This window comes from Delphinapterus leucas, chromosome 3, assembly GCF_059928025.1.
Source record: "Delphinapterus leucas isolate spDelLeu-1000000601 "Yukka" chromosome 3, BTC_Dleu_Yukka2, whole genome shotgun sequence".
NCBI classification, from domain to species: domain Eukaryota; kingdom Metazoa; phylum Chordata; class Mammalia; order Artiodactyla; family Monodontidae; genus Delphinapterus; species Delphinapterus leucas.
This window is the reverse complement of record NC_143131.1, coordinates 42,068,258-42,095,265: the sequence shown is the minus strand read 5'-3', so window position 1 is coordinate 42,095,265 and position 27,008 is coordinate 42,068,258. Positions and strand designations below refer to the sequence as shown.

The following is a 27,008-nucleotide window of genomic DNA, read 5'->3' as shown; positions in this document are numbered from 1 at the left end:
TTCAGCCTGTGCTTTGAGATCATCTGTGATACAGGCAAGGGATGGGCAGGTGGGTAGGGCACGCACTTACAGGGTGTTTGCCGACAGCACGCAGCTCAGACCTGTTTAGGAACCTTTGGGGTCGTCTGTTAATTTCAAAGCTAATGGAAATATCCCTTTGGCCTTTGGAAACGCATATTTAGAAATGTGGAAGTAGTAGGTGTGTCTGGAAAGAAAAAAGAGTTGAAAGACCTTCCATCTTCCATACATAACCTTGCCCAGGCTGTCTCCTGTCATGATCCCAAGTGGAATTAATTGTTTATTCCTTTCTGTGTTTGCCCCTTGTCTTGTTAAGGCTTCTTGTCTGTCGTTTCTCCTACTTGACTGAGTCCTTGAGTGTAGGGAGCACGTTTATTCGTTTGTTTGCTCTTAATGCCTTATGCAAATGGCCATCGGATTGTTAAAAGAGGAGCAGATGTAAATAGTTGTGATATTCATTTGCCTGATGTATTCAGATATATTTGCGTTTATTAAAATGCTCTCCTTTAAATTCTTACTATCGTTCTGCTTTTTAGGAAATGTATGAAGAATCATCATCTTGGAAAAGAAACAAAGAATGCTTCTGGGCAACCAGTGATTAAACCACTCAGGCTTCTAGAGTCTTAAAATTTAAACTTGGTAAATTCTTTGATCATGTTTTGAGTTCTCTTCTCCAGAAGATAGTTTACTGAACATAAACTCGTATGTTACACCAGTGGAACAAGAGAGAAAAAAATAAATAAATGAGTGTTTAGGATGAGGGCTTCTTCGGGAACTAGAGATAGAGGAAAGAAAGGCTTTAGGGAAAAAAATGGAAGAATAATTTAAATTTAAGGAAAGATGCCTGTGGTAGACATATTATTCTATGACTAAGCTCTAACTGTAACTTGACTCACATTGAGGTGTGGCCTCTCCTCAGTGACTGTCTCAGAGGCTGCCCCCAACCCCCTACCCCTATGCCCAGTGATATCATTGGTGTCAGGGATGAGTTTTGGGAATGTAGGCAGAACTGGAAGGTGTAAAAAGTCCTTATCGGTTACTCTTGGTATGGTATATTTTTAGAATTTATATATTTTTAAAATAAGCTAAATAAACATGATTTTAAAAGTTTAAAAGCAATATCCTGTTTTTAAAAATTCAGTGATAATACCTAAGGTATTTCATCATATGAAGCTTTCTAGTATTTCAGAATCAATAATCTCACCATAATACTTATTATATTTTATTAGTTATTAGTATTGTATCAATATATAAATTAGCATTAAATTGTAAAACAAGGCAGACTAGCAGCAAGGGTGCTTTGTGTTATAATGTTAGTTATAAAATTGTACCCACAACCAATTAAAAGGGGAAATTATATTATTTGGTAAAGTATTTTCAGATAGTTTTTTTTAGCTTAAGCAACATTATCATTAACAAAGTTATGTTTTCTGCAAAATCTTTATACTAAATAATGGTCCAGTTTTTGCTTGGTCGACCTATATACTGTCTTGGTAGATCTTAGTATATAAGTTCCATATAGTTCTTTTTTTTTTAATTGAAGTATTGTTGACTTATAATATTCTGTTAGTTTTATGTGTACAGCATAGTGATTTGGGGGTTTTTGCATATTATATTCCATTATAGGTTATTACAAGATTTTGGTATAATTCCCTATGCTATACAGTAAATCCTTGTTTCTTATCTGTTTTATGTATAGTAGTTCGTATCTGTTAATCCCATACTCGTAATTTGTCCTTCCCCTTCATCCTCTCCCCTTTGGTAAACATAAGTTTGTTTTCTATGTCTGTGAGTGTTTCTGTTTTGTATATAGATTCATTTGTGTTATTTTTTTAGATTCCACATATAAGTGATATCATATAGCATTTGTCTTTCTCTGTCTGACTTATTTCACTAAGCATAAGATTCCATAAATCCATCCATGTTGCTGCAAATGGTGATTTTGTTTTTTGTGTGTGGTGAGTAGTATTCCATTGTATGTGTATGTGTGTATATGTCACATCTTCTTAAGCCAGTCATCTGTTGGGTTGCTTCCCTGTCTTGGCTATTATGTAATAAATAGTGCTGCTGTGAACATTGTGGTGCATGTATCTTTTCGAATTAGAGTTTTCATGTTTTCTGGATATATACCCAGGAGTGGAATTGCTCAATCACGTGGTACTTCTGTTTTTAGTTTTTTTAAAGGAACCTCCATACTGTTTTCCATAGTGGCTGCACCAGTTTACATTACCACCAACAGTGTTCAAGCGTTCCTCTTTCTCCACATCCTCTCCAGTATTTATTATTTGTAGACTGTTCGATGATAGCCATTCTGACTGTGATAACTCAGTGAGGTGATACCTCATTGTGGTTTTGATTTGCATTTCTTTAATAATTAATGGTATTTCATGTGCTTGTTAGTCATCTGTATGTCTTCTTTGGAAAAATGTCTGTTTGGGTCTTCTGCCCAATTTTTGATTGGGTCATTTGTTTTTTCAATATTATATGAGCTGTTTATAAATATACTTTTGATATTAACCCCTTGTCAGTTGCATCATTGCAAATATTTTCTCCCATTACGTAGGTTTTCATTTTGTTGATGGTTTCCTTTGTTGTGCAAGAGCTTTTAACTTTCATTAGGTCCCATTTGTTTATTTTTATTTCTTTTGCCTTGGGAGACCTAAGAAAATAATTGCTGAGATTTATGTCAAAAAATATTTTGCCTATGTTTTCTTTTAGGAGTTTTATGGTGTCATGTCGTATATTTAGGTCTTTAAACCATTTTGAGTTTATTTTTGTATATGGTGTGAGGGAATATTCTAATTTCATTGTTTTACATATAGCTGTCCAGCTTTTGCAACACCACTTGTTGAAGAGATTGTCTTTTCTCTATTGTACATTCTTGTCTCCTTTGTTGTGGATTAACTGACCATAGGTGTGTGGGTTTATTTCTGTGCTCTCTATTTTGTTCCATTGATCTATGTGTGTGTATTTGTGCCAGTACCATGCTGTTTTGAGTACTGTAGCTTTGTAGTATAGTCTGAAGTCTGGAAGGGTTATACCTCCAGCTTTGTTCTTTTTTCTCAGGATTGCTTTAGCAGTTCTGGGTCTTTTGTGGTTTCTTATAAATTTTAGGGTTTTTTTGTTCTAATTCTGTGAAAAATGTCACGGGTATTTTGATAGGGATTGCACTAAATCTGTAGATTGCTTTGAATGATTTTTTTTTTTTTTTTGTATTTCTGTGGTATCAGTTGTTACTTCTCCTCTTTCATTTATTATTTTGTTTGTTTGAGTCCTCTCTCATTTCTTCCTGGTGAGCCTGCCTAGAGGTTTGTCACTTTTGTTTATCTTTAAAAAAAAACGAGCTCTTGGTTTTATTGATCTTTTCTATTGTTTTTTGATCTCTATTTTATTTATTCCCTCTCTGATCTTTATTATTTCCTTCCTTATGTTGACTTTGAGCTTTGTTTGTTTTTCTTCTAATTCTTTTAGGTGATAAGTTTTTATTTGAGATTTTCCTTGTTTCTTGAGGAAGGCTTGTATCACTATGAACTTCCCTCTTAGAACTGCTTTTACTGTATCCCATAAATCTTGTAAGGTTGTTTTCATTGTTGTTTGTCTTCAGGTATTTTCTTATTTCTTCTTTGATTTCGTCATTGACTCACTGTTTTTTTTTAAAAGCATGTTGTTTAGTCTCCATATCTTTGTGTTTTTCTCATTTTTCTTTCTGTAGCTGATATCTAGTTTTATACCATTATGTTCATAAAAGATGCTTGATATAATTTCTACCGCCTTAAATTTTTCAAGGCTGTTTTGTGTCCTAGTATGTGGTCCAGCCAAGAGAACATTCCATGCATGCTTAAAAAGAATGTGTTTTCTGCTTTTTTTTTTGGATGTAGTGTCCTATACATATCAGTTAAGTCCAGCAGGTCATTTTTGTCATTTAGGACCTATGTTGCCTTATTGATTTTCTGTCTGTATGATCAGTCCTTTGATGTCAGTGGGCTGTTAAAGTCTCCTACTGTTACTGTGTTCCTGTCAATTGCTCCCTTCATGTCTGTTAGTATTTGCTTTATATATTTAGGTGCTCCTGTATTGGATGTGTATATGTTAACAAGTGTAATATCCTTTTCTTGTATTGATCCCTTTATTATTATATAATACCCTCCTTTGTCTTTTTTTATGGCCTTTGTTTGATTTTTTTAAAAATTTATTTTATTTATTTTTGGGTGCGTTGGATCTTTGTTGCTGTGGGCGGGCTTTCTCTTGTTGCAGCGAGCAGGCTTCTCATTGCAGTGGCTTCTCTTGTTGCAGAGCACAGGTTCTAGGCGCACGGGCTTCAGTGGTTGTGGCTCGTGGGCTCTAGAGCACAGGCTTAGTAGTTGTGGTGCGCGGGCTTAGTTGCTCCGCGGCATGTGGGATCTTCCCGGACCAGGGCTCGAACCCATGTCCCCTGCATTGGCAGGTAGATTCCCAACCACTGCGCCACCAGGGAAGCCCCTGGCCTTTGTTTTAAAGTCTATTTTGTCTGATATGAGTATTGCTACCCCCAGCTTCTTGTCATTTCCATTTGTATGAAATATATTTTTCCACCCTTTCACTTTCAATCTGGTATGTCTTTTGCCCTGAAGTGAGTCTCTTTTAGGCAGCATATTGCAGTTTCTCGTTATTTTATACAATAGCCACCCTATGTCTTTTGATTAGAGCATTTAGTCCATTGACATTTAAGGTAATTATTGATATGTATGTACTTATTGCCATTTTATTCCTTGTTTTCCAGTTCTACTTTATTCTTTTTCATTTTGTGGTTTGGTGAGTTTCTTTTGTAGTATGCTTGAGTTCCTTTCTTTTTGCTTTTTTGTGAATCTGTTGTATGTTTTTGATTTGTGGTTACCATGGGGTTCATGTATGTTGATCCATAACTATATCTACTTGCTTTAAACTAAGTTATTCAAGTCCAAACACATTCTAAAAGATCTACATTTTTACTCCCCTCCTCCACATTTTGTGATTTTGATCACAAAATGTGGAGGAGGGGAGTAAGAACTATATAAGCAGTAAAAGAATAAGCATGAAGATGTAAAATAGTAGTTATAATCGCTTTTACATTTTCTGTTTGTTTTTTAATCTATGTACTGATTTATTTAAGTGATCTTCAATCCTTACTTTATATTTGCCTTTCCTGTTGGTATTTTCCCTTTCCTATAGATTCTTTTTTTCCATTTAGAGAAGACCCTTCAGTATTTCTTATAGTGTAGGTTTAGTATTGCTGAATTTTTTTAGTTTTTGCTTGTCTGAGAAATTCCCTGTTTCTCCTTCTATTCTAAGTGATAGTCTTGTAGGGTAGAGTATCACCGGTTGCAGGTTTTACCCTTTCAGGAATTTGTATGTGTTATGCCACTCCCTTCTGGTCTGCAGAGTTTCTGCAGAGAAATCAGCTTAGGATGTTAGGGGGGGTTCCCTTGTAACTGACTCTGTTTTTCTCTCATTACCTTTAGAATCCTCTCTTTATCTTTAACTTTTGCCATTTTAACTATGACATGTCTTGGTGTGGGTCTCTTTGGGTTCATCTTGTTTGGGAGCCTCCATGCTTCCTGTACCTGGATATCTGTTTCCTTCTTCAGGTTTGGGAAGTTTTCAGCCATAATTTCTTTAAGTACATTTTTGATCCCCTTCTCTCTTTTTTCTCCTTCTGGAACCCCTGTTATGTGTAGGTTGGCCTGTTCTATATTATCCCATAGATCTCCTATGTTGCTTTCATGTTTTTAAATTTTTCATTCTGTCTGCTGTTCTGATTGGGTGATTTCCATTATTCCATCTTACAGATCACTTTTTCGTTCTTCTGTGTCATTTAGTTGTCTATTCATTGCTTCTGGATTGTTTTTCATCTACGAAATTGAATTATCTATTTTTGATTGGTTCATCTTTAGGGTTTCTAGTTCCTTCTTAACGTGTTCTGTGTTTATAGCAATAATCTGTCTTAATTCAGTTAGTATTTTTATTACCAACTTTTTAGACTCAGGGTCTGATAGACTGATGAACTCTGTTTCATTATTTATTCTTTCAGGGAATTCCTCTTACTCTTTTAATTGGTGCTACTTCCCCTGCCTTTTCATTTTACTTAACTTTCTCTGTCTCTATGAACTTAGGAGAAAGTTATCTATTTTGGTCTTGGAGGGGTGTTTTTATGTGGGAGCACCCCTGTGTAGACTGTGTGTGTCCAAAGTCTTGGGTGTAGGGGCTGGTTTTGATATGGATGCCAGCCACGTCTTCCCTCAGAGTGTGCTGGCCACTATCACGTTGATAGGGGGTGTGGTTGGCGTCGGAGGATCTCAAGCCTGTGCAGGGTGTGAGGCAGGACTTCCTCTCTGCCCTGTGGCTATCACCACACTGATAAGGGTGGAGTCTGACCCCCAGTTGCTGGAATAGAAGCTCTGAGGGTCAGGCTCAATCAGGCTCCCTTCCCCTTGAGTGTGTGCTCTGCCCCAAAGGAGGGGAGTGCTGAAGCAAGTGAGGCCTGTGAGCTCACAGAGGACCGAGGTGGTGTCTGTGTAGGTGTCTATGGCTCTGCTCACACACAGCCCAAGGTTCCATCTCTTCCCCCATTGTGTTTGTCCCAGATCTAGTGCAGGGCTGTGGCTTGGAGTGGGTGGGGCCGGAGCGTTTGCTAAGCTGGGGCTGGAGGTTGGGGCGTGTGGCTGCAGGAATTGAGGTGGCTGTTCTGCCACCAGAGGTCTGGGCTGCCTCAGTGGCAGTCTTCCCAGGACCTGTCTGCCCCAGATCCAGTGCCAAGTTGTGGAGTGGGTGAGGCCAGGGTGCTTGCTCGGGCGGGAGACTGACTGCAGCGTGTTCCAGTGGCACCGCCTGTGCATGTGCTTACAGTGGCCGTTGCTGCCCCACCTGGATCACCCCTGGCCCCCCGGACTGTCTATGCATAGCAAGAATGAATCTTTTCCCAGGGTCCGGCTGGCTGAGCTCTTGTGCCAAGATGTGCTGTGGAGTGAGCAGGTCCCAGGGTGTTCACCCTGCTTGGATTGGGGAGTGCAGCGAGGTGGCAGCCACCGGTGCAAGGCCCTCTCCACCCTGATTGTTGGCAAGCCAGCATGCGTGCACTCCTCAAGAACAGAGTTTAGGCTTCTCCAGCCCTTCTGTCTGCCTCAGCAGTTTTCCCAGCAACCAACCAGGCTTGTCTCCTCTGTGTAGGACCCCGGGACTGGGATGCCCAGTCTGTGGCTCAGCCTGCTCACACCCCAGGAGGAGGGTTCACCTTATCTTATCGGACCTTATCGGACCTTATCTTCCTTTCAGATCCCTTCCAGGGGCGGAGGCCCCAACTTTATGCTTCTTTTCCATCCTACCCAGTTATGTGGAAATCTTTCTTGCCATTTCAGTTGTATAGGAGTTCTTTTGCCAAGTTTCCAGTTGGTTTTCTGTGTGAATTGCTCCACATGTAGATGTATTTTGATATGTTTGTCAGGGGAGGTGAGCTCCATGTCCTCCTACTTTGGCATCTTGATCTGACCTCCATATAGTTTTTAAAGTAATAATATATTGGCATAATTTTGGGCAGTTGACATCATCATAAAATTTTCATTATGCATTTTGGGAACAAAGACTTATACTTTCATACCCAAAGATTTTTTTTTCAGTAACATCACTAGTGACATCTAGCGAAGCATTTTTTACCTAAGGAATTCATTTATTCAACAAATACTGAATGCCTGTTCCGTGCCAGGCACCCACCAGTGGTCTTTGTCTGCCAATTTTAGATACCATGGGGAAGATCCTGCATCCTGTCTTTGGCTGGGACCTATAGAACAGCCATATGGACACTAGGAATCTCCTGCTTATTTGGTGTTTATTCCTTCACCTATTCAGACATTGGACCAGAAGAATCGTGGGAAGGCTGACAAATCCTCCACCATCTATTCCTTTACTGAGATGGGGTTGTCTGCCTGGTCTCAACCTTACCCTTTCTGAATTCATTGCCTGCCTCCCTCCCACCAAACTTTGTCCTGCTCCTATTTGAGAACAGGGGCAGGTGGTTGGACGACAGTCAGTTACATTCTGTGTGAAAGCACAGTATCATGAGATTACTGGGCCACCAGATACTCCTGGGATTTTGCACCCATGTTGTTCATATGTTGTTTATTATGTCATATATGTCTGTATGAGGTATATGTGGATTTCAGGATTTTTCTACTCAAATATTTAGAGGATCTTTATTGATGGTAATTAAATATTTAAAGAACATAAAGTATTCTCTATGCATGTTTTATTAAAGAATCATGTCTTAATTTTGAGTAGGTTTTGTTCTAAGTCAGGAACACAGACTATTATGCTTTTAAGTCTCCAGTACAGAGGTTAAGGAGTTAATCTGGGGCATGCTAAAACTGGGATGGAACATCCCTGACAGTTTTTAGCGCATTGCACTGGATTTAAATAGGGTCTTTGATCCCCAGTTTCTTAGGTGTGGCAGTGTTAATTGGTGGTGAGGTAATAAGGGGCTAGCATCACTTTGACATAGCCTTTTTATACCCGTAACTTAGTTGCTTCACTAATTAGAAGAGTAACCTAAAAAAATTGGCCTTTAAGTGGATTGTAATGTTTAAAGTCACTTTGGAACTGTGGCTTTGTATGACAGCCTATGTAAATTCACCCAAGAAGTAGGAAACTCAGATTACTTGTGTTTCAAGTTTTTTAACAGGTAGCAAAATTTAAAGAATTTTATCTTTGAATGAAAGTAATAGCAGATGGTCAACAAATGAAGTGTTTTGTGATTTTGTGGATATTTTTGTCCTTTAGATATGATGTTGAGCCACTGTATTTTCAGCATGTTTTGAGAAATAGTGATTAAGGAGCCAGAAGTTTGAATCTTGATCTTAGATCCCTGAATGAACCTATTGGAGAATTAGAAAACAATTCCTGGATATCTTTTGAATCCACTCATTTCTTTTTTCTGCTGCTACATTTGTCATCCAAGCCACCACTCCATTTCTCTTGGACTGTTGCTGTGGCCTGGTGACAGTCCCCCTTCCTTCTCCCACTTAGGTCACTTCATCATCCTACTTGAACCTTCTGATAGGTAATCACATCCTAGAACTTCAGTGTTCTCACCATGACCTACAGCCTACATGATCGGGCTCCTGCCTGCCCCTCTCATCTCCTCTCTTGCACCAGGCTCCCTGCTTTGCTATGGTGCTTTGTGGCAGGCTTATTCTCCCTAAGAGTCCTTGCCAGTCTCTTTGTCTAGAATGCCCTTCCTCCAGGAATTCCTATAGTCTGCTTCCTCACTTTATTTCCTCACTTCCTCCCTAATTAAATGTCACCTCCTCAGAGAGCCTTCTCTGACTACCCTATTTAAAATTGGATTCCTGTTCCCTTCCCTTGCTCTACTTTGTATCTTGCAGTGGCACTTAACCACTACCTCATGTACTCCATCTGTTCGTTTATCTCCATCACTAGACTGTCAGCTTCCTGAGGCCAGGGATTTTTTGTCTCCGTCACCACAGTGTCTAACCATGACATGCACTCAAGAGTGCTCATAAGTTCTGTCCGTGTTAAGTATTGTGCCCCCAAATTAAACACACGTGACACGATGTGTAGTTGTAGTGCTTACAGATGTGTAAAAGTATCTGGATAGATGAATGAGTGGATAGGTGCAGCTTTTTCTTCTGCACTCTCTTCCTCACTCCCATCCTGCAGTGTCTCTCCTACACAGTTCCTGAGCACCTAGTTGTAGTAAAGGCCTCTCTTAAGGCAGTAACGATTTGTGTGGTGTAGTTAGGCAGCTCACCCAGCAGAGGGCAGTAGAGCTAGGGCTATAGTAAGAACAACTTGAGTTCGCTTTTTACCTTCATTTTGCACAGAATCAAGAAGTTCAGTTTAGTTAGTAGCCTTTTTCTTTTAGTTAGGTTGGAGTGGTCCTAAGATGAAAATCAGTCCCTCCTTTTGAATAAGATTATTTCCAATCTTTAATTGGTATCTTAATTTAAAATATTAAAGGGTTATGATAGGATGAGGAATTTTTTTAAAATGTTCTATGTAGTTTTTAAAAGGTGATATAGAATGAATAAAAGGAATTACTTTTTAAAAATACATAAATATAAAACTTCTGATTTGGGACAGAATGGTAGATTTGATACAGGTCTTTAACCTACTCTGTGACAATCCAAAGAAAAATGAATGTTCTTTTTCTTCAGAGTTGTATTTTAATGTACAAAGCATACCAGATACGCCTACTGGTGGTGGTTCTGCAATCAGCTGCCCTTATGATGTGCTTCACCAGAATTGAGATGGGCCAAACTGAGGAAGGCACGTGGGAGTTCACCTGGTAGGAATTGGAGGTGTTTGTGCATAGGTGTGAAAGGCGACACATACCCAACAACATTTGCATTGATGTGCCAGCTATAGAATGAGGGCCAGTCTATGAGCCTGATATGTATCTTGTTTTATAATTTCAGCACGTTCATCTCAGCATATTTAATCCTTAAGATGTAAACCCTCTAGCTATTAAAATTTTTTAAAAAACTATGCAGATGACTACTCATATAGGCTGCAGCGGTTTGACCGATTTTTTTTTTCTATACCAAGCACATATTTATATCTAGAGGTAAGTTGTGCTTTAGAGTAGTTTCTCAAACTCTAACATAATATGAATTATCTGGTGATCTTAAACTTCCAATTGGAATTCAGTTCTGTGTGGCACCTGAGATCTGCATTTTGTAACAGCCTCCAGGTGATGCAGCGCTGCCTACCCATCGACCACATTGTGAGGAGCAAGCCTTTACACCTAGTCTCTAAGCTATGAAGGCGGTTTAAGGCTCCTGCAAAAGCATCCTTGTGGCCACTGCTACTGGCGTAAGAGGTTAGATACATCCTCACTCTTCTACTGAGTCTTGAATGTGTTCTGAAGCACAGTGAGTGCGTAAGATAAATACAGTGAAATACGTTAAGTAGTAAAATTCAAATTCCAAAGTAAATAGCTTTATTTTCAAAATGATTTTAATTGTATTCAGTAACGTGGTATTTAAAGAGGGGTTTACAATTAAATAATAACTTTTCTGTTTGATTCTTATACTTTAATAGGAGAAAAGCTCTTAACTAGTTTATGTTGATTACTGCTCCAATTTGATCTTTTGCTTCTCAAAAATCAAACGAATTGTGGAACTTCATATACAAACATGCATATTCATTTTTATATTTTTGGTGGAGAGAAAAAAAGACAAAACCCAGTTTATCAAAAAAGCAAATATACTTAACAAAGATTTATACATTATGTGTGAAGGAAACTATCCTAGACAATTTGTCTTTAAAAAAATAATACAATTTAACATAGTTGTGCAATATATACATTTACATTTTGACTTTATCTGCCAAAATAAATCAGGTACGAGTGAAACCATTTTTTAATATTTACATAATGGCTACATTTTCATTCTTTAAGGTTCAAAGAAATAGTTAACATTTTTGATTCAAACTTTACCCCCATGTATACCTTTTACCTCTAGAGGTCTAGTCTTTCGAATTGATTGAAATGAGTATGTGTTAATGAGGGCATAGTCCTAAAAGCTGTGTATATAAATTGTATTAATGATGGACCAGGGAGCTCAGTTTGAGGAATCCTGTTTAATGCTTTCTGCTTAATGATGTCTTCATTTATGGGACTGTCATATTACATTACAGCTGTATATCAGAATAGATTATAAAATTATACTTTCTATAATAACTTGTAGTATAATCACTTGTGTGATTATGATAAATTGGTTTTAGTTTTTTCACATTTAATAACTTTTACTATTTTATAAAAATAGCACAGCCAGCTAGGAATCTGTCCAGTTCTCATTTTGCTGCTAAAATGGACAATGCACAAATTCAAATCTCAATGCAATTTTTTCACAGGCTGTTTCTACTTTAGTATTTTGTAAGGCTTGTGTGGCAGCCATGCATGAAGCAACTCAATTCTTATCACATTCTATACATACTGTCTATACACCATTTATGAAATGGAAACTTTGAAAGATGACATCTTTTAAGCCCCATATTCTACTTACTTTTAAAATAAAAGTATGGCTGAATAGGAATACAGAGCTTTTTTTCTCAAATAATTTTTTAATTTCTTGGATGAATACTCAACCTTTGCTTAAAAGTGCTTGAGAAATACTCCTCACTAGAGCCTCTGCCTCAAATCTGTGATCTGGTAACAGAAGTTGTATATTTAGGCCACTTGCTTAGCGCAGTGGTTCTCAGTCGGGGTGATTTTGCCTTCCAGGAGGCGTTAGCCAATGTCTGGGGACATTTTTTGATCACCACGATGAGTGGGAGAGGGAGCGTCTGGTATTCGTAGGTAGAGGCCATAGCCAGAGGCTAGGGATGCTGCTGAACATCCCACAATGCACAGGTCAGGCCCCCCGCAAGAAAGAATTACCTGGCTCCAAATGTCAGTAGTGCCCAGGCTGAGAAACCCTGCCCCAGTGTGATAAATGGTGCAGAGACAAATGGCTAATTTTTTAGTTTATAGTAATCCAACTCCTTCATGGAGACAGTGCCGTCAAGGCGGCTCATCCAAGGCAAGGCTTGCCAGAGCTCGCAAGCTCCCTGTGAGTACGTGACCTCAGATTAGTGTTTATCCTCTAAGGTAGGGGAGGCAGAGTAAAATAAAAGGATGACTTCCAATGTTCTCAGTATATTACATCAAAAGACTAGTAAATATATACAGCAGTTACCCAGTTTATTAAATAGTCTTTATCAACTTAATGACCAGTTTCCCCTCCACTCTTTTTTTAAAACAATTTTTCTTGGAATGAAACAAACAAACAGTGTTTGAATCCAGCTGTTAAAAGAATTGGGCTCTAGCACATGTAACTAGAGAATACCATGCTGTTTTTGCTGTAAACCCCTGATGTTTTATTTCTAATTGGTTTTTTTTTTTCCCCTTTGTCAGATGCAAAATAAATTCTGTAACTGTGCAGACAGCCCTGCACTGCCATCACAGGCACCCACGGGCAAATACCTGTTTTCCTCCGAATTCTTTTCAGTGTCAGATTCTTGGAGGATTGTCTATTTGTGTTACAAGAAACCCAGATAGTAGGTTTTTAAAGTTAAAAGCGTCGCTGCTGAGCTCCGCCCCAGTCTCCCCATTTTATAACAAGGACACTGAAGTTTACAGAGGCTAAGTGACTTGTCTGAAGCTTTAGGTATGTACTTTCTGACATAACTGCCCTTTTTCTCCCAGTCCCTCCTAGAGGATAGGTGGGCTCAGAAGTAGAGAAAAGAAGGTGCAGAAGGAGAAATGGGTCGTGGTCCTCACGGTGGCCCATTTACATCATAAGGACCGGGATGCTTGTAAAATACAGGTCACCAGGCTTCATCCCGATCTGATGACTAAATAAGACTCTCAGGAATTGGGGCATGAGACTCTACCTGGTGAGCAAACTCCCAGGTCCTTCTTCTGGAAGTGTAAGTAAGTTCTCCAGAAACAGACAAGCACAGCAGGTGCACATGCTGATTTGGTGGTTTCTAATGTCTCCTTGTAATTTCTTGCAAATTCCTGAGATGTTTATACTTTACCTTGTTTACCCTGCCTGAAATCTCAACAATTAGAAATTCACTTGGGCTTTTCTTGCATATTTAGCAATAAATGAAAATAGCTCCCTGAAGTTAAGGGGATTATACAGTAATTCACGCAAGTGTGGAAGTGAAACAGATGACTTCCTTCTCACACCTGGAGAAGAGCAGCTGCCCTGGGAGTGGGAGATTTGGACAAGGAGGGTGGAAAACTCTGGACTCCTGGAGAGGAAGGCGGGCAGCAGCAGGCATCGAGAATATGGGGGCACCAGGAGGTGGGAGGGGTTCATTGTGGAAGGAGGAAGGATTCCAAAGAAATTACTCATCTTTCAAAAATTCACAAGGTCCCCCCCCCCCCCACAGCCCGTCAGGGTCAGCCAGTTAGTTATGCATCCTAAAGGAGAAAAATTTCCTCCTTCTTCCAGGCGGGGCCTCCAGCAGACAAGATTCTACCATAAATGATGTTACAGAGTTTAAACAAAAGTTTGTGCTTTGGCCTCTAAATCCTTTAGGCCCCTAACCCTCCCCCAGTGAAATGGAGATTTCCTCTGCAGGAGGGCCCTACCAGTCATCAAGCATGTTTTGATAAGTACATCATCGCAAGAAAGGGACTCTAAGGAAGCAGCTGTGGGCTGACAACAGCAAATTTTACCTAGTGTATAAACAAAATTATCACTGAAAATATCCTCTGTGGCAACTTCGGATGAGCAGCATTAAGTTGAAGACCTGTGGGGTTTTTTTTGTCCATCAGCATCAATATATCCAAGCTAATTATATACCTGTACCGAGTACTTCCACTTCCGTTGTTTAAAAACAATCATTTTAAATGATTGAGTTTTTGCCCAAAAAATGTTCTGAGAAAGGTTATATCTTTCTTTAAGAGTTCTCCTGTTTGGAAGCATTTCATGTAAACTCTGGACCAGCCAACGTAAAGATCACTTTCCCCCCAACATAAAATAGTCTTTTACCCTTTATACTCTGCCCTCCCAAATCCCTCACAGTTTCTTTCCAAACTGACCTGCAGTTCTAGTTTACCTATTACATTATTAAGTTACACTGGGATTTTTAAGAAACCCATTCATGCGAATAGTAAACCTGGCTGTGATGCTGCCCCTTCCCACTGCAGTGGGAACTGCTGGGTGATTCAGCTGTTGAGTTCTGTGGTCTCATCAATTTCATCTGGATTTTTGGTCATTTTTTCATATTTTCTTTTGAAGAATCCAAGCTGTAAGATGATGATGTAAAAACATTACCACTTCTGGCTTATTTTGAATGGACCCAGACTCCCCTCTCCTTGCACCTCTGGGAATCATGGGGAGCTGGAGAGGTCAGTGTGCAGAGTATTGACCTGGCATCAGCCCTTCAGTGAGGAGATTAATACCCAGAGTTGCAATGAATTGCATAAAGTTAAATTTTTCAGGGTCTGCTTACTTGCAGGTGAACAAAACATTCAGTGTCTGGATGAAAGAAGGTTGGAGAAAAGGGACCAAGACCAAGGAGATAAAATCCTTACTGACTGTTTTCAAGAACATGAGTGAGAATTTGCAAATAAACTTGCATTTCCTTTTTTCTTATGATAGACGAGGAGGTACCATATAAAACAGGTTTGCTCTGTGATAAGGAAATTCAAGACAGAGGTCTTCAGGACCCCTGTATCTTTTAAATATGAAACATTTCTTACCTTCCATAAAACTGCAACCAGAGCTAATAACAAAAGGATTCCAGCAATTGCACTTCCTACTATAACTCCAGTTGGTACTTCAGCTTTCTCGTGGGGTTTCATTATGGTAATGGGAATCTGTAAGTGTATATACAAAACAGTTGCATTAATTTTAGCACTGAAAAAAAGTGAGATGGTCAAATCCTCTAATTTTGTAAGTGACGGTCTGGAAAGGGGATGTGACTTCCTCACGATCACATTCCTCAGTTAAATATTGTACAGTACAATCTCGAGAGAAAATGCTCCTGCAAATACAGGCAAGGCGTGCAAGTCTTCCCATTTCCTTCCTTTAACTGCACTGCATCAGTATTTAGTGGACATGTCATCTCTGACAGTCTCAGATGCTTTAATCATTTATGAAATTTGGAACTTTAGTTTCTGGCATCCAGCCTCATCATCAAGTGAAAGCATTTGGAACCCAGTCTTGGGGAGGAGAGTCAAAAAATTAACACAGATCCCTTGTGATTAAACAGTAACAACAACAACTACTATGAATTGGGCTCCTAAAATGTTGATTTACTTGATATGGATTGTTAACAAGTAGAAGTAATATCTCAGGGCTCAAGGTCACCTTTTCAGTGATAAATTGCCCTTGAGGTTACACGTGATTCTTTTTTTTTTTTTTTTTTGCGGTACGCGGGCCTCTCACTGTTGTGGCCCCTCCCATTGCGGAGCACAGGCTCCGGACGCGCAGGCTCAGCGGCCATGGCTCATGGGCCCAGCCGCTCCGCGGCATGTGGGATCTTCCCAGACCGGGGCACGAACCCATGTCCCCTGCATCGGCAGGCGGACTCTCAACCACTGCGCCACCAGGGAAGCCCTTACACGTGATTCTTAACGTCCACTTCCTGGCAGTCTTTGTGGCTTTGTAATAGCACGGCTGCCGTAAGAGTTCTAACAGTAAAACTGTATATTCTTTTTTTTTTTTTTTTTAATTGGGGAAAGAATCACAACCATTTTTAAAGAGCTAATTTTGGAGCCAAACAAGGGGAGAAAACCTAATTTATTTACTTGATTTAACACTGAATTACAGTGGCAGATAAGCTGTTTTTCACCACAGAATTTATGAGTTGGGCTAAACTTGAGTCTGGCCTTTTGGTGACTATATTTCTTCTCATTTGGATTTTTAAGAGCTAAACTAAGGCTTTATAAATTTAGGAATAAAATAACTAGATTCATGTAGTTCACTGCTTAGTGGCAGTCATATCCTTACTTCTCACTATTCTAGAACTTCCTAATCCAGGCTCCATGGATCTTTAGGGAACTATGAGTACATGATTTTTGTATTGGCTTTTTAAGTGGGCTTGGAATTCAAATAAATTTAAGAATCACTTGTCTACCTATAGGGATAGGTCAATTTATTATTTGGATTCCAAAATATAATTTTAAAATTTATTTAAGTTATTTGGATTCAAAAAATATTTTTATAGACACAAGTAATAGTTGGCCTCTATTACTTATCAGTATTGCTCAGAGAAAACCATGAAAAGAAAACTCTCCCAAAAGGTTCATTGAAATTGTTACTTTGAATTTTTAATTAATGCATTTATTTAATACGCTTTCTAAAAAAACCCAGATTTCAGCAGAGGTCCAGGTATTGTCTGAACACTACATTTTTCTGAAATGAACTTTTAAAATATCTATAGTACTTCCCCCCTCCCGAGGCTTAGTTCATAGCACTTTGAATTTGAAGCCCACGTTTCCTTTGGCTCCGTTTCTGACTTTCCACACCCCAGCCTCTGAAGAGAGGGTGCGGGCCTTCGCTGATAGTACTAAACCAGAAGCAGAGCAGCATCCTCTCTGTGGAATCATTTCTGCTGGGGCAATAGTGGGACAGCAGGGCTGTGAGCTCCACTCTCAGGCATCGAGAGAGGTCCAGAGTTCACAAGGCCATTGGCTTTTTAGCCAAGTCCACAGACTGCAGCAGTGGACTAGTGGCCTGGGGCCAGCTGCCAAGCTGGCCTCGGGGCGGAGTCTTGAACTGGCTTCCAATTCCTAACAAAAGCGTTGGGAGGAAGATGCCCAGGGCTCTGCCAGCAGATTAGCTGAGCATGGAAATCCTGCTATATCTAAATATGGCATATTCTAACCAGAGTTCCAGTGTGAAGCAAAGTTGTCCCGTGCCAGTTCTTGGAACAGTGAGCCTTTGTTTTCTGTGAACGTACATTTCTTTGCCAAACCCTTTTTTTTTTTTAAATCAAGAGAAGCATTTATAGTTTTCTAGACTGAAGATCTAATGAATGAATGGATGTTTCACACAGTGTAAGTGTCTAGTTTTAAAGAGTACTGCTAAAAAAAAGAAAAAGCCCTCTAATAAATGCCTTATTTATTAAGCATACTTAAGCACTTTCAAAAATACTGTAAAATACTATGTATGATTCAAAGGAGCATGACTTAGATTTCATGGCCGAGGATGTAAACTGCTTCGTATAAGCATGAGCAGAAAGGAGGAGCCATGGTGCTGGTTGATGCCTGGAGCAGGGAGGAGGGAGCCACAGCAAGATGGGGCCCCTTGTGCCTCCTGTCAGATCATCACTTCTGATCCAGCTTTGCCAGTGTGGGCACGAGGGGGAGGGCAAGTACGCCAGGGGCCTTTTTTGAGTAGCAAACACCCTTATCAAAAGCTCAGCATGATAAACATTAGCCTTTCAGAGTTTCAGTAAGATACTTCTATATACATGTAGATGCGAAAGTGACTGTTGTAAATGGTCAGAAATGGAATGCCTGTCAGAGACTCCAGCGCCCACAGGTAGGGATGTGATGCACTCACCGTGACGGTGTTTTCTTCGATCGCATATATCTGAGGGTTATAGGTGTTGATTTCTGCTGCTGCTGTCAGCTGTACTGTCTGAAAAGTCGACTGGAACATAAGAAGAATAAAGAGTATATTTTATCCTAGCAGAAGTTAATGTATAAAACTTGGCATGTTCCTTATTTATGTTCTTGTGGAAAGTGACAAGAGCAAATGCCAACTCTGAAGACTCAAGCATCCACGTGTGCTTAAATCGCCGATATGCTGGGACCCCATGTGGGAACTTAAACCGTGCGGGTGACTGGGCCCTGCAATAGCAAATTAAACGAAGTCTCTTCTTTTCCGATTTGGATTCCTTTTATTTCCTTTTCTTCTCTGATTGCTGTGGCTAAAACTTCCAAAACTACGTTGAATAATAGTGGTGAGAGTGGGCAACCTTGTCTTGTTCCTGATCTTAGTGGAAATGGTTTCAGTTTTTCACCATTGAGGACGATGTTGGCTGTGGGTTTGTCATATATGGCCTTTATTATGTTGAGGAAAGTTCCCTCTATGTCTACTTTCTGCAGGGTTTTTATCATAAGTAGGTGTTGAATTTTGTCAAAAGCTTTCTGGCCTAACCCTAAATGTAAGGCCAGAAACTATCAAACTCTTAGAGGAAAACATAGGCAGAACACTCTATGACATAAATCACAGCAAGATCCTTTCTGACCCACCTCCTAGAGTAATGGAAATAAAAACAAAAATAAACAAATGGGACCTAATGAAACTTCAAAGCTTTTGCACAGCAAAGGAAACCATAAACAGGACCAAAAGACAACCCTCAGAATGGGAGAAAATATTTGCAAATGAAGCAACCGACAAAGGATTAATCTCCAAAATTTACAAGCAGCTCATGCAGCTCAATAAAAAAAACCAAACAACCCAATCCAAAAATGGGCAGAAGACCTAAATAGACATTTCTCCAAAGAAGATATGCAGACTGCCAACAAACACGTGAAAGAATGCTCAACATCATTAATCATTAGAGAAATGCAAATCAAAACTACAATGAGATATCATCTCACACCAGTCAGAATGGCCATCATCAAAAAATCTACAAACAATAAATGCTGGAGAGGGTGTGGAGAAAAGGGAACCCTCTTGCACTGCTGGTGGGAATGTCAATTGGTACAGCCACTATGGAGAACAGTATAGAGGTTCCTTAAAATACTACAAATAGAACTACCATATGACCCAGCAATCCCACTACTGGGCATATACCCTGAGAAAACCATAATTCAAAAAGAGTCATGTACCAAAATGTTCATTGCAGCTCTATTTACAATAGCTAGGAGATGGAAGCAGCCTAAGTGTCCATCATCGGATGAATGGATAAAGAAGATGTGGCACATATATACAATGGAATATTACTCAGCCATAAAAAGAAATGAAATTGAGTTCTTTGTAGTGAGGTGGATGGACCTAGAGTCTGTCATACAGAGGGAAGTAAGTCAGAAAGAGAAAGACAAATACCGTATGCTAACATATATATGGAATCTAAGAAAAAAATGTCATGAAGAACCTAGGAGTAAGACAGGAATAAAGACACAGACCTACTAGAGAATGGACTTGAGGATATGGGGAGGGGGAGGGGGAAGGGTAAGCGGTGACAAAGCGAGAGAGTGGCATGGACATATATACACTACCAAATGTCAAATAGATAGCTAGTGGGAAGCAGCCGCATAGCACAGGGAGATCAGCTCGGTGCTTTGTGACCACCTAGAGGGGTGGGATAGGGAGGGTGGGAGGGAGGGAGATGCAAGAGGGAGGAGATATGGGAACATATGTATATGTATAACTGATTCACTTTGTTATAAAGCAGAAACTAACACACCATTATAAAGCAATTACACTCTAATAAAGATGTTAAAAAAAAAAAAAACAGCCTCTGGGGGTTGGGGTTTAGATACCAGCCGGTTAAAGCGTCCCTCCTGGTAACTAACTTGTAAACAGGGGTGAAAAACAAGGGTTTAGAAATGAAGTTTTTAATTGGGAAAGATAATAGTTTAGGTTTTTAAAAACAACAAAGTTTGTGACATGAGAGAAAATTGAAAACTTGGTGTCTTTAAATATTTACCTGAATAAATCACAAAACAATGTGAAATCAGATTCAAAAGGAAGAGAATTTCTCTTCTGGGTACACATGTGTAAAATAATACTGTTTAAAGACCATGCTTGTCAGTGGCAGACATCCTAAACCTTGTGTCCGTGCTAGATAACATGAGTAATAATTTCAGATTTCCTAATCTAAGCATTTTTATAAAAAATACTGGATTGGGGGCAGGCATATAGGAAGGACATACATTTTATGCTGATGTTATTAGTAACCTCCAAAAATGAAATAATTTTACATGCATTCCTGAATCTAGTTACAGAAAAATAATCTGTTTTTCAGTGGATACATTACTGATGTGTATATTGTTTTCTCTATAATCAAATATCGGGACTGACACTTACTTCGAGATGGAATACAATGCCCAGATTTGAGAACTGCCTTCACATGATCTGGCTACTAGGATTTAGTTTTTGTGGTTACTAGGGCACATAATTCAATACACTCCATGAGGTAATTTGCTAAACTATATCTGGGAGCCAGAAAGAGAGAATGCATATCCAAAAAGTGAGCAATTTATTTCCTTTCCACTGGCTCAGTCTCTGATTAGCCTTAATTTTCTCAAGATGGAAGATTGCAGTAGAAGTTAACCCTGATCACTGGTCTCTCAAACATACATTATTTGGGGAACATTAGGAGTATTGATGATGGTTTAAATTTAAAAAGGAGTAACAGTTAAGTGGATGTTCTTACTTAATAGTCCCTGCAGACTAGAGATGAAAGAATTTCCTTACAACACTGATATATCTGCCCTCCTAAGTCTGGCCCTTTGCACGGGTACGCAGTATCCTGCAGGGTTAACAAGTAACGGTAGGGGTACCATGCACACCCAGGAGATTGAAGTCACACACCTGCTAGCATTCAACAAGCCTTTTCCTTACAAAGGGCAACCAACAATGCCACTGATTTGGAAGCCTGAGCAATCACTTTGTGATGAAATTACTTGAAATGCTGACTTGCACTACCTCAGAAAAAGGGCAAAAGGTAGTATATTCATGGGCTCTAATACAGGAGGTAGGATTCGTATTTCAGACTGGATCTCCTAGATGGTCTGAGAACATCCACTGTTGAAATGGTTCAAAACAAGGTGGGGATAAACATTTGACCTTTCATGAAGGAGGAAGATGTGTAGGACATGATATGCAGTAACTCTCATGGGTGTTTTTCAGCTTAACTATTATAATAACCATGTTGAAAAAGCATAAATAATACACTTCTTCAGAATTTTGCTTCCAGAAGCGAAACTGCTGCTTCTGAAAACCTTGGGGAAGGTACTATAAAAAGTCTTACAGTTAAAATGATGTAGCTTTAAACAAACTCAAGAAAAACCAGATGCTTTTTACAGAGCCGGGGTGATTGCCTTTTGATTTGCAACAGTCAGTTTTCCTTCCCAGCTGGCAAAGGTTACTATGAAAACATTTGTTCCTCAAATCCAAGGAGCCAAGATCCAATGGGTAAAACTGAGCGCCAAACTGCAGCAGCTGGGATGATGGTATAACTGCCTGCTTTGCAGTCTTACAGGATTTAGAGGCATCCTGAAGGCTTGAAAGCAAATGCAACTAACAAGAAAACCAAATAAAGGCAAACAAGGAGAAAACCCAACTCCTCACTCCTCCACTTCTCTAGTTTTTCACCTGCCTTTCACAATTCCTCTTTCTATTGTGTCTTTATCGAAGAATATTGCTTATATTTTGGTTCCGGGGCCAAGTTCGGAGGGAGCCAAGTTCTCTGATGTGACATAAAACTCCATAGCAGGGAGAGGTTTGTTGGAGAGATCATGAAGTGGTTAGAAAATAGGGAATAGGGTATGGTTGGTAAGCACCTTGAAGACTGATTTATTCGTTTAAAAAAATTTCACTGTGAGCCACAAGGCCCCCTGGAGGTTTCAAACTAATTTCTGTTTTGCTGCCTCAATCACAGCCAGTGTTAGTAAAATGAACAGCTCGCCGCTTATGTAGTCAGATTTAAGGAGCTCTGTCCATCCTTACACTTCCCGTGCCAGATTGAAATTCTGGCTACCGAAATCTCTGCTGAAAGCAGGTATCACTACTGCCAAGTCACACCTGCCAATTGGAAAAACACTCTGACGTTGTTTTGGCACATTCCTCAAACTTGTGAGACTGAAATGACTTAAAAAAAATTGTAAGCACACTGGGGCTTTCACCAGAGAAGGGATTAAAAACAGGAGAGCAGAGTGGCTACACCTGGCTCTAATATAGGAAGATGGATTCTTAGGTTAGATTCATCTACCAGGTAGTTTGAGATCAATCAACAGTCACCTGGGAGCACAGGGAATTGAGGCGCTTTGATTTGGGTGTGGTGGAGACCATAAGTCAGAAAAGTCAAGAGCAGGGGGAGGAAGACAGAGCAGGTGGCCCATGGCACCCCAGGCAGCTGAGGGGATCCTGACACCATTTCCAGAGATTCTGCTCTAGTAGGTTGGCATGGAGTCTAAGAAGCAGATGCTTTACAAGCAGCCCAGGTGATTCTGAGGCACAGCCAGGTTGGGCAAGCTTTGGAAAGGGATGGAAGCACACTGCCTTCCAAGGTAAGATTGCTCTGGGTCACTGGGCACGGCTGACATTAGTCAGAATGCTGATTTTGTCAGAGGGTGCGACCTTATTGACGGTGAAGGCTTATGTTTCAATGCTATCAATGAGCCGAATAAACAAAGCTGACACTTACTACTGCGAAAGTCCCGTTCCAGATTCTGGTAGACACATTAAGGAAGTATTCTCCTTTCACCTGAAGGTCTTTCAGCCAGCAGGTGATGTTACTACATGAAGCGGTTCTGCAGTTCTTTCAGGTTGGAGTCAAGGGTAAAAGAAGAGAGAGTTAGTACAAGCTTTAAAAAAATAAACACCAAAATTTTACAAAGACAGATAAAACCCAGTACTGGGAAGGATCTAAGGAAATGAGCAATCTCATGAACTATTAGTAGTAGTTACAACCCTTCTTCTGGAGATTTTAGCATTTTGCCTCAAAATGTAAAAAGTGCATGTCCTTTGCCCCTGCCACTTCCCATGTGTGTGGAAGGCCTCAGGAGATAATCGTAAGTGTGTGCAGAAAAGCACAGCAGGCCTGTTAACGGAACTAGCGTTTATCAGAGTTAAAGAGAAACAACAACCCTCACAAGACTGTTAATCAACTATACTCTAGTGTAAGATAAAAAAAAAAACTCCAAAGACTAAACAATCCGTGTTTATCAACAGTGTACTAGTTAAGTAAATTACTGAGTATACATACACAAAATGTAGTACAATTTAGTAACCTCATGATACAGATGCATTCCTTGAATTTTAAAAAAGTCAGTAAAAGAATCAGTGGTTGCCAAGAGTTAGGGGGGAAGGAGGGATGAATAGGTGGAGCACACGGGTTTCTGGGCAGTGAACTATTCTGCACACGGTAATTGTGGATCCATGTCATTATACGTTCGTCCAAACTGACAGAACACGCATCAAGGGCAGCCTAATGTAAACCATGGACTTTGGGTAATTATGATGTGTCAGTGTAGGTTCATCAATTGAAACAAATGTACCACTCCGGGGGGGCGGGGAGGCTGTGGGTAAGTGGGGCAAGAGGTATATGGGAAATTTCTGTAATTTAAACTCAATTTTGCTGTGAACCTAAAATTGCTCTAAAAATAAAGCCTATTAAAAGATCTGTGACATATCGGCCAATGAAAAAAGGTAGCTTGGTCCATTTATGTAACAGTGTACATGTGCTTATATGTAGGTTAATGATTAGAGGTAAGGAAGAATGTTCATTAAATGTTAAGTGGCCAGCTGTTAGATTTCTGGAGAACTTTAGTTTTTTCTTTGTTTTTCGTCTTATGTTTCCTCTATATTGTTCACAGAAGTTGCCTTTTTTACAAAATCAAAACATTTTCATACCCTGAGATGAGTTTCTCCTGAGCATTTTTACATACCTCTGTTCAGATTTAGACCACATTTACACTGTAATTACACTATAGTTACTTAAATAACAAACTGTTCATTGTTTTCCCATCCTTCATGAAATAAAATAATTGCAATAAAAGAAAAACAGGAGAATTTCAATGTTCATAGGGGAGAACTGAGGTTGGTTTAGGTTTTACTGTTTACTAAATGTTTGCTTATTTGAATACTTCATATGTGCCAAGCGCCATGCTAGATGCTAGACAAGTGTCTTTCCCAAAAAAGTGGCATAACTCTCGAGCAGGAGATGAGAAAATATTGAAAACAGAGAAGGGTGGTCAGAGAGTCAGATTTAACAGCTCAATAAAAGACGTCAGTGCTTATGTGGAGGAGGTGAGGGGGGCTTCACCTCCCACACATGCCCAGCTCCCACTCAGCTCTTTGCAACGTTTCCACTGTGCACGACACAAAACCAGTTTGACATGGAGTCCTTTTAATATCATGAAATTTGGAACATGTATTTTATAATAATGGCATAAATAATAATTCCAATAACCTAGATTTCAGCATTTTTTTTTTTTTTTGCCATACGCCATACGCGGGCCTCTCACTGCTGTGGCCTCTCCCGCTGCGGAACACAGGCTCCTGACGCGCAGGCTCAGCGGCCATGGCCCACGGGCCCAGCCGCTCCGCGGCATGTGGGATCCTCCCGGACCGGGGCACGAACCCGTGTCCCCTGCATCGGCAGGCGGACTCCCAACCACTGCGCCACCCAGGAAGCCCATCAGCATGTATTTTCTTGATTCACACAGATCATCAAAGGCAAAATAGGAAAGTTCTACCACCTGAGGTGGCAGGAAAAAAGAAGTGCCTCAATTTCCAGGTAAAACAAACAATGAATCACTAAAGGAAGTTTTCACCCCATTAACCTGTCCTCACCAATTCTTTTACATGACGGAAATTTTCACTCTTGAAAGATACAGGAGAAGATGTTTGTCCTACTTTCAGTGGATTTATTTCAGCTTTGCAACTGATGTCACCAGCCTACAAAGAAGGACATCAAATCAGTCTTAGGAAGCAAGATGGTTTACGATGTTATTTTTTACTTGTTAGGAAATCCTATTGTCACATGTTGGGGCAGGGGAGGGGCTCCCAGGATTCTCTTCACTGTGCTGACCTGGCCACACTTCTGTTCATCACTAATGTAAACCCTGAAGTATTCAGATCCTCCTGACGTGACTCGATGGCATGGCGCTGGTTCTTGCAGCCCACATCACAAATTTGTAATAACACTTGTCTGTGAGTGATTTATTTAATTCAGGGTTTTTTCCTGTGGAACAGTTTAGGATTTTGCTTTCCTGTAGTCACCTATAAACAGCGCAGAAGTAACACTGCTGTAGCATTAGCTAAGTGCTAGACTATGGCTGAGCCACTGTCAGGGGTTTGGCTGCAGCATCCCTGTAGCCGGAGGGCTTTTAGAGAAATACCCAGAGGGCTTTTAAAGAAAAACACTGGTCCTAGAGCCTTAGCCCTGGAGATTCTGATTTAATTGCCTGGGGTAGGTTTGGGCATCACGTATTTAAAAAGCGACCCAGGTGATTAAATGAGCAACCAGGGTTGGCAACTACCAGTTGAAAGTCCAGGCTGGCAGCTTGAAGACCAGCGACTGACTGCAGCTGTGTAGACCAACTACTCTCCCACTATGGGTTCAACCTCTCACTTCCCAGCCAACTAACTTCTCTATAAACAGGGCTCTGACAAAGTCAGGTCTTCAGCTGGTCAGAAGGAGGTTTTAATAATTTCTGCCATCTGTACATCCCTAGACTCAGACATTTCTTATAACAATATCCTGCTTCTAATATGAAATTAACTGCTAGTTACCTAGCACCCAGGGTGCATAGGGGTTATCTTTTCAGTTTCTTGTCTGTATGATGCAAACATGACCACCCCCACTTCATGGAACATTTCCGTACGGAAGGTACACGTTTTTATAGGCAATTTGGCTGCACTTACCTGGTCCGTGTGCACCCCAGTCAGGTACATCAGCGGGTTCTTTCCTCTGGTGTATTGAGGGATATGGATGATTACAGATGCCATGCTGACTGGAACACTTCCTGTTGTTACCTGTGTAGTAAGAAAACATTCTGATTGCCGCTACATCATACACATGTTGGAAGGAATGTGATCAATAACCTCAGCGTTGATGAAGGGCAACTATTAAGTGGTAAGAGTGAGTCCATATGAAAGTGAGTCATTACTTTATGGTCACTCTTTGGCTCACTGTGTTTTACCTCTTGGAAGAATCTCAACATCTACAATTTTAACTGGTAAATAATTTGTGACAGGAGATGATTAAAAACACCTACCATCTGTGGGTTTGGTCTGCTAGGGCATGAAGTCCCACTCTGCCCCTGACTAGCCTAGCAGTGTGGCTTGGGCAAGGTACTTCACCTCTTTATGCTTCAGTTTTCTCATTTGTAAAATAAAGATAATTGGCACATCAGTAGGTATGCACAGATACAGCCTCTGTTCTCACTGTTGGAAAGTCTGTCCTAATTGTCCAGGGCTCATGCCCTACCGGTTGTTAAACATTTTAAAGAACACTCATAGGAATAATAATCCTATCAATCTCATAACTGATCTGGGAATTAAATGGGTTAACATACATAAAGCACTTCATACAAAGGCTGATACTTATTACATGTTCTTTGAATATTATATACTACTAATTGACTGAATGTTTCATTAAAGAAGTAGTTGCCAAATACCATGTACATTTTATAAATTCCAGTATCTGGATCACAAATCAAGACTCCTTTAAGAACTTTTTAAATCACTGAATTATAGAGTTGCAACCATGTGACAGACTTATAGAAAATGTACAAAAATAAAGTGGTAATGACTAAGGGTGGTGGATGGATTCTT

General features: G+C 40.0%; 2 protein-coding genes across 7 annotated transcripts in view; one reads left to right on the top strand and one right to left on the bottom strand.

The window, feature by feature from the left end:
* MOCS2 (molybdenum cofactor synthesis 2) overlaps positions 1-26,132 on the top strand; it is a 34,774-nt gene extending 8,642 nt beyond the window's left edge. For 3 of the 6 annotated variants that reach the window (XM_089908848.1, XM_089908845.1, XM_089908843.1), the window contains one exon: positions 555-1,710. In XM_089908848.1, coding sequence (XP_089764974.1) covers positions 555-620 — 66 coding nt within the window. In that variant the 3' untranslated portion in view covers positions 621-1,710. Of the gene's footprint in view, positions 1-554; positions 1,711-10,199 lie in introns of those variants that run through there. The other 3 variants (XR_002647976.2, XR_016392644.1, XM_022597721.2) reach the window with 3 other exon arrangements.
* Positions 10,988-27,008, bottom strand: part of ITGA2 (integrin subunit alpha 2) — a 107,414-nt gene continuing 91,393 nt past the window's right edge. Inside the window, exons 25-30 of the mRNA XM_022597700.3 lie at positions 26,097-26,207; positions 25,023-25,127; positions 22,873-22,986; positions 18,054-18,143; positions 15,245-15,361; positions 10,988-14,788 (exon numbers count right to left, since the gene is read on the bottom strand). Of these exons, the coding sequence (XP_022453408.1) occupies positions 14,708-14,788; positions 15,245-15,361; positions 18,054-18,143; positions 22,873-22,986; positions 25,023-25,127; positions 26,097-26,207 (618 nt within the window). The 3' untranslated portion in view covers positions 10,988-14,707. The remainder of the gene's footprint in view (positions 14,789-15,244; positions 15,362-18,053; positions 18,144-22,872; positions 22,987-25,022; positions 25,128-26,096; positions 26,208-27,008) is intronic.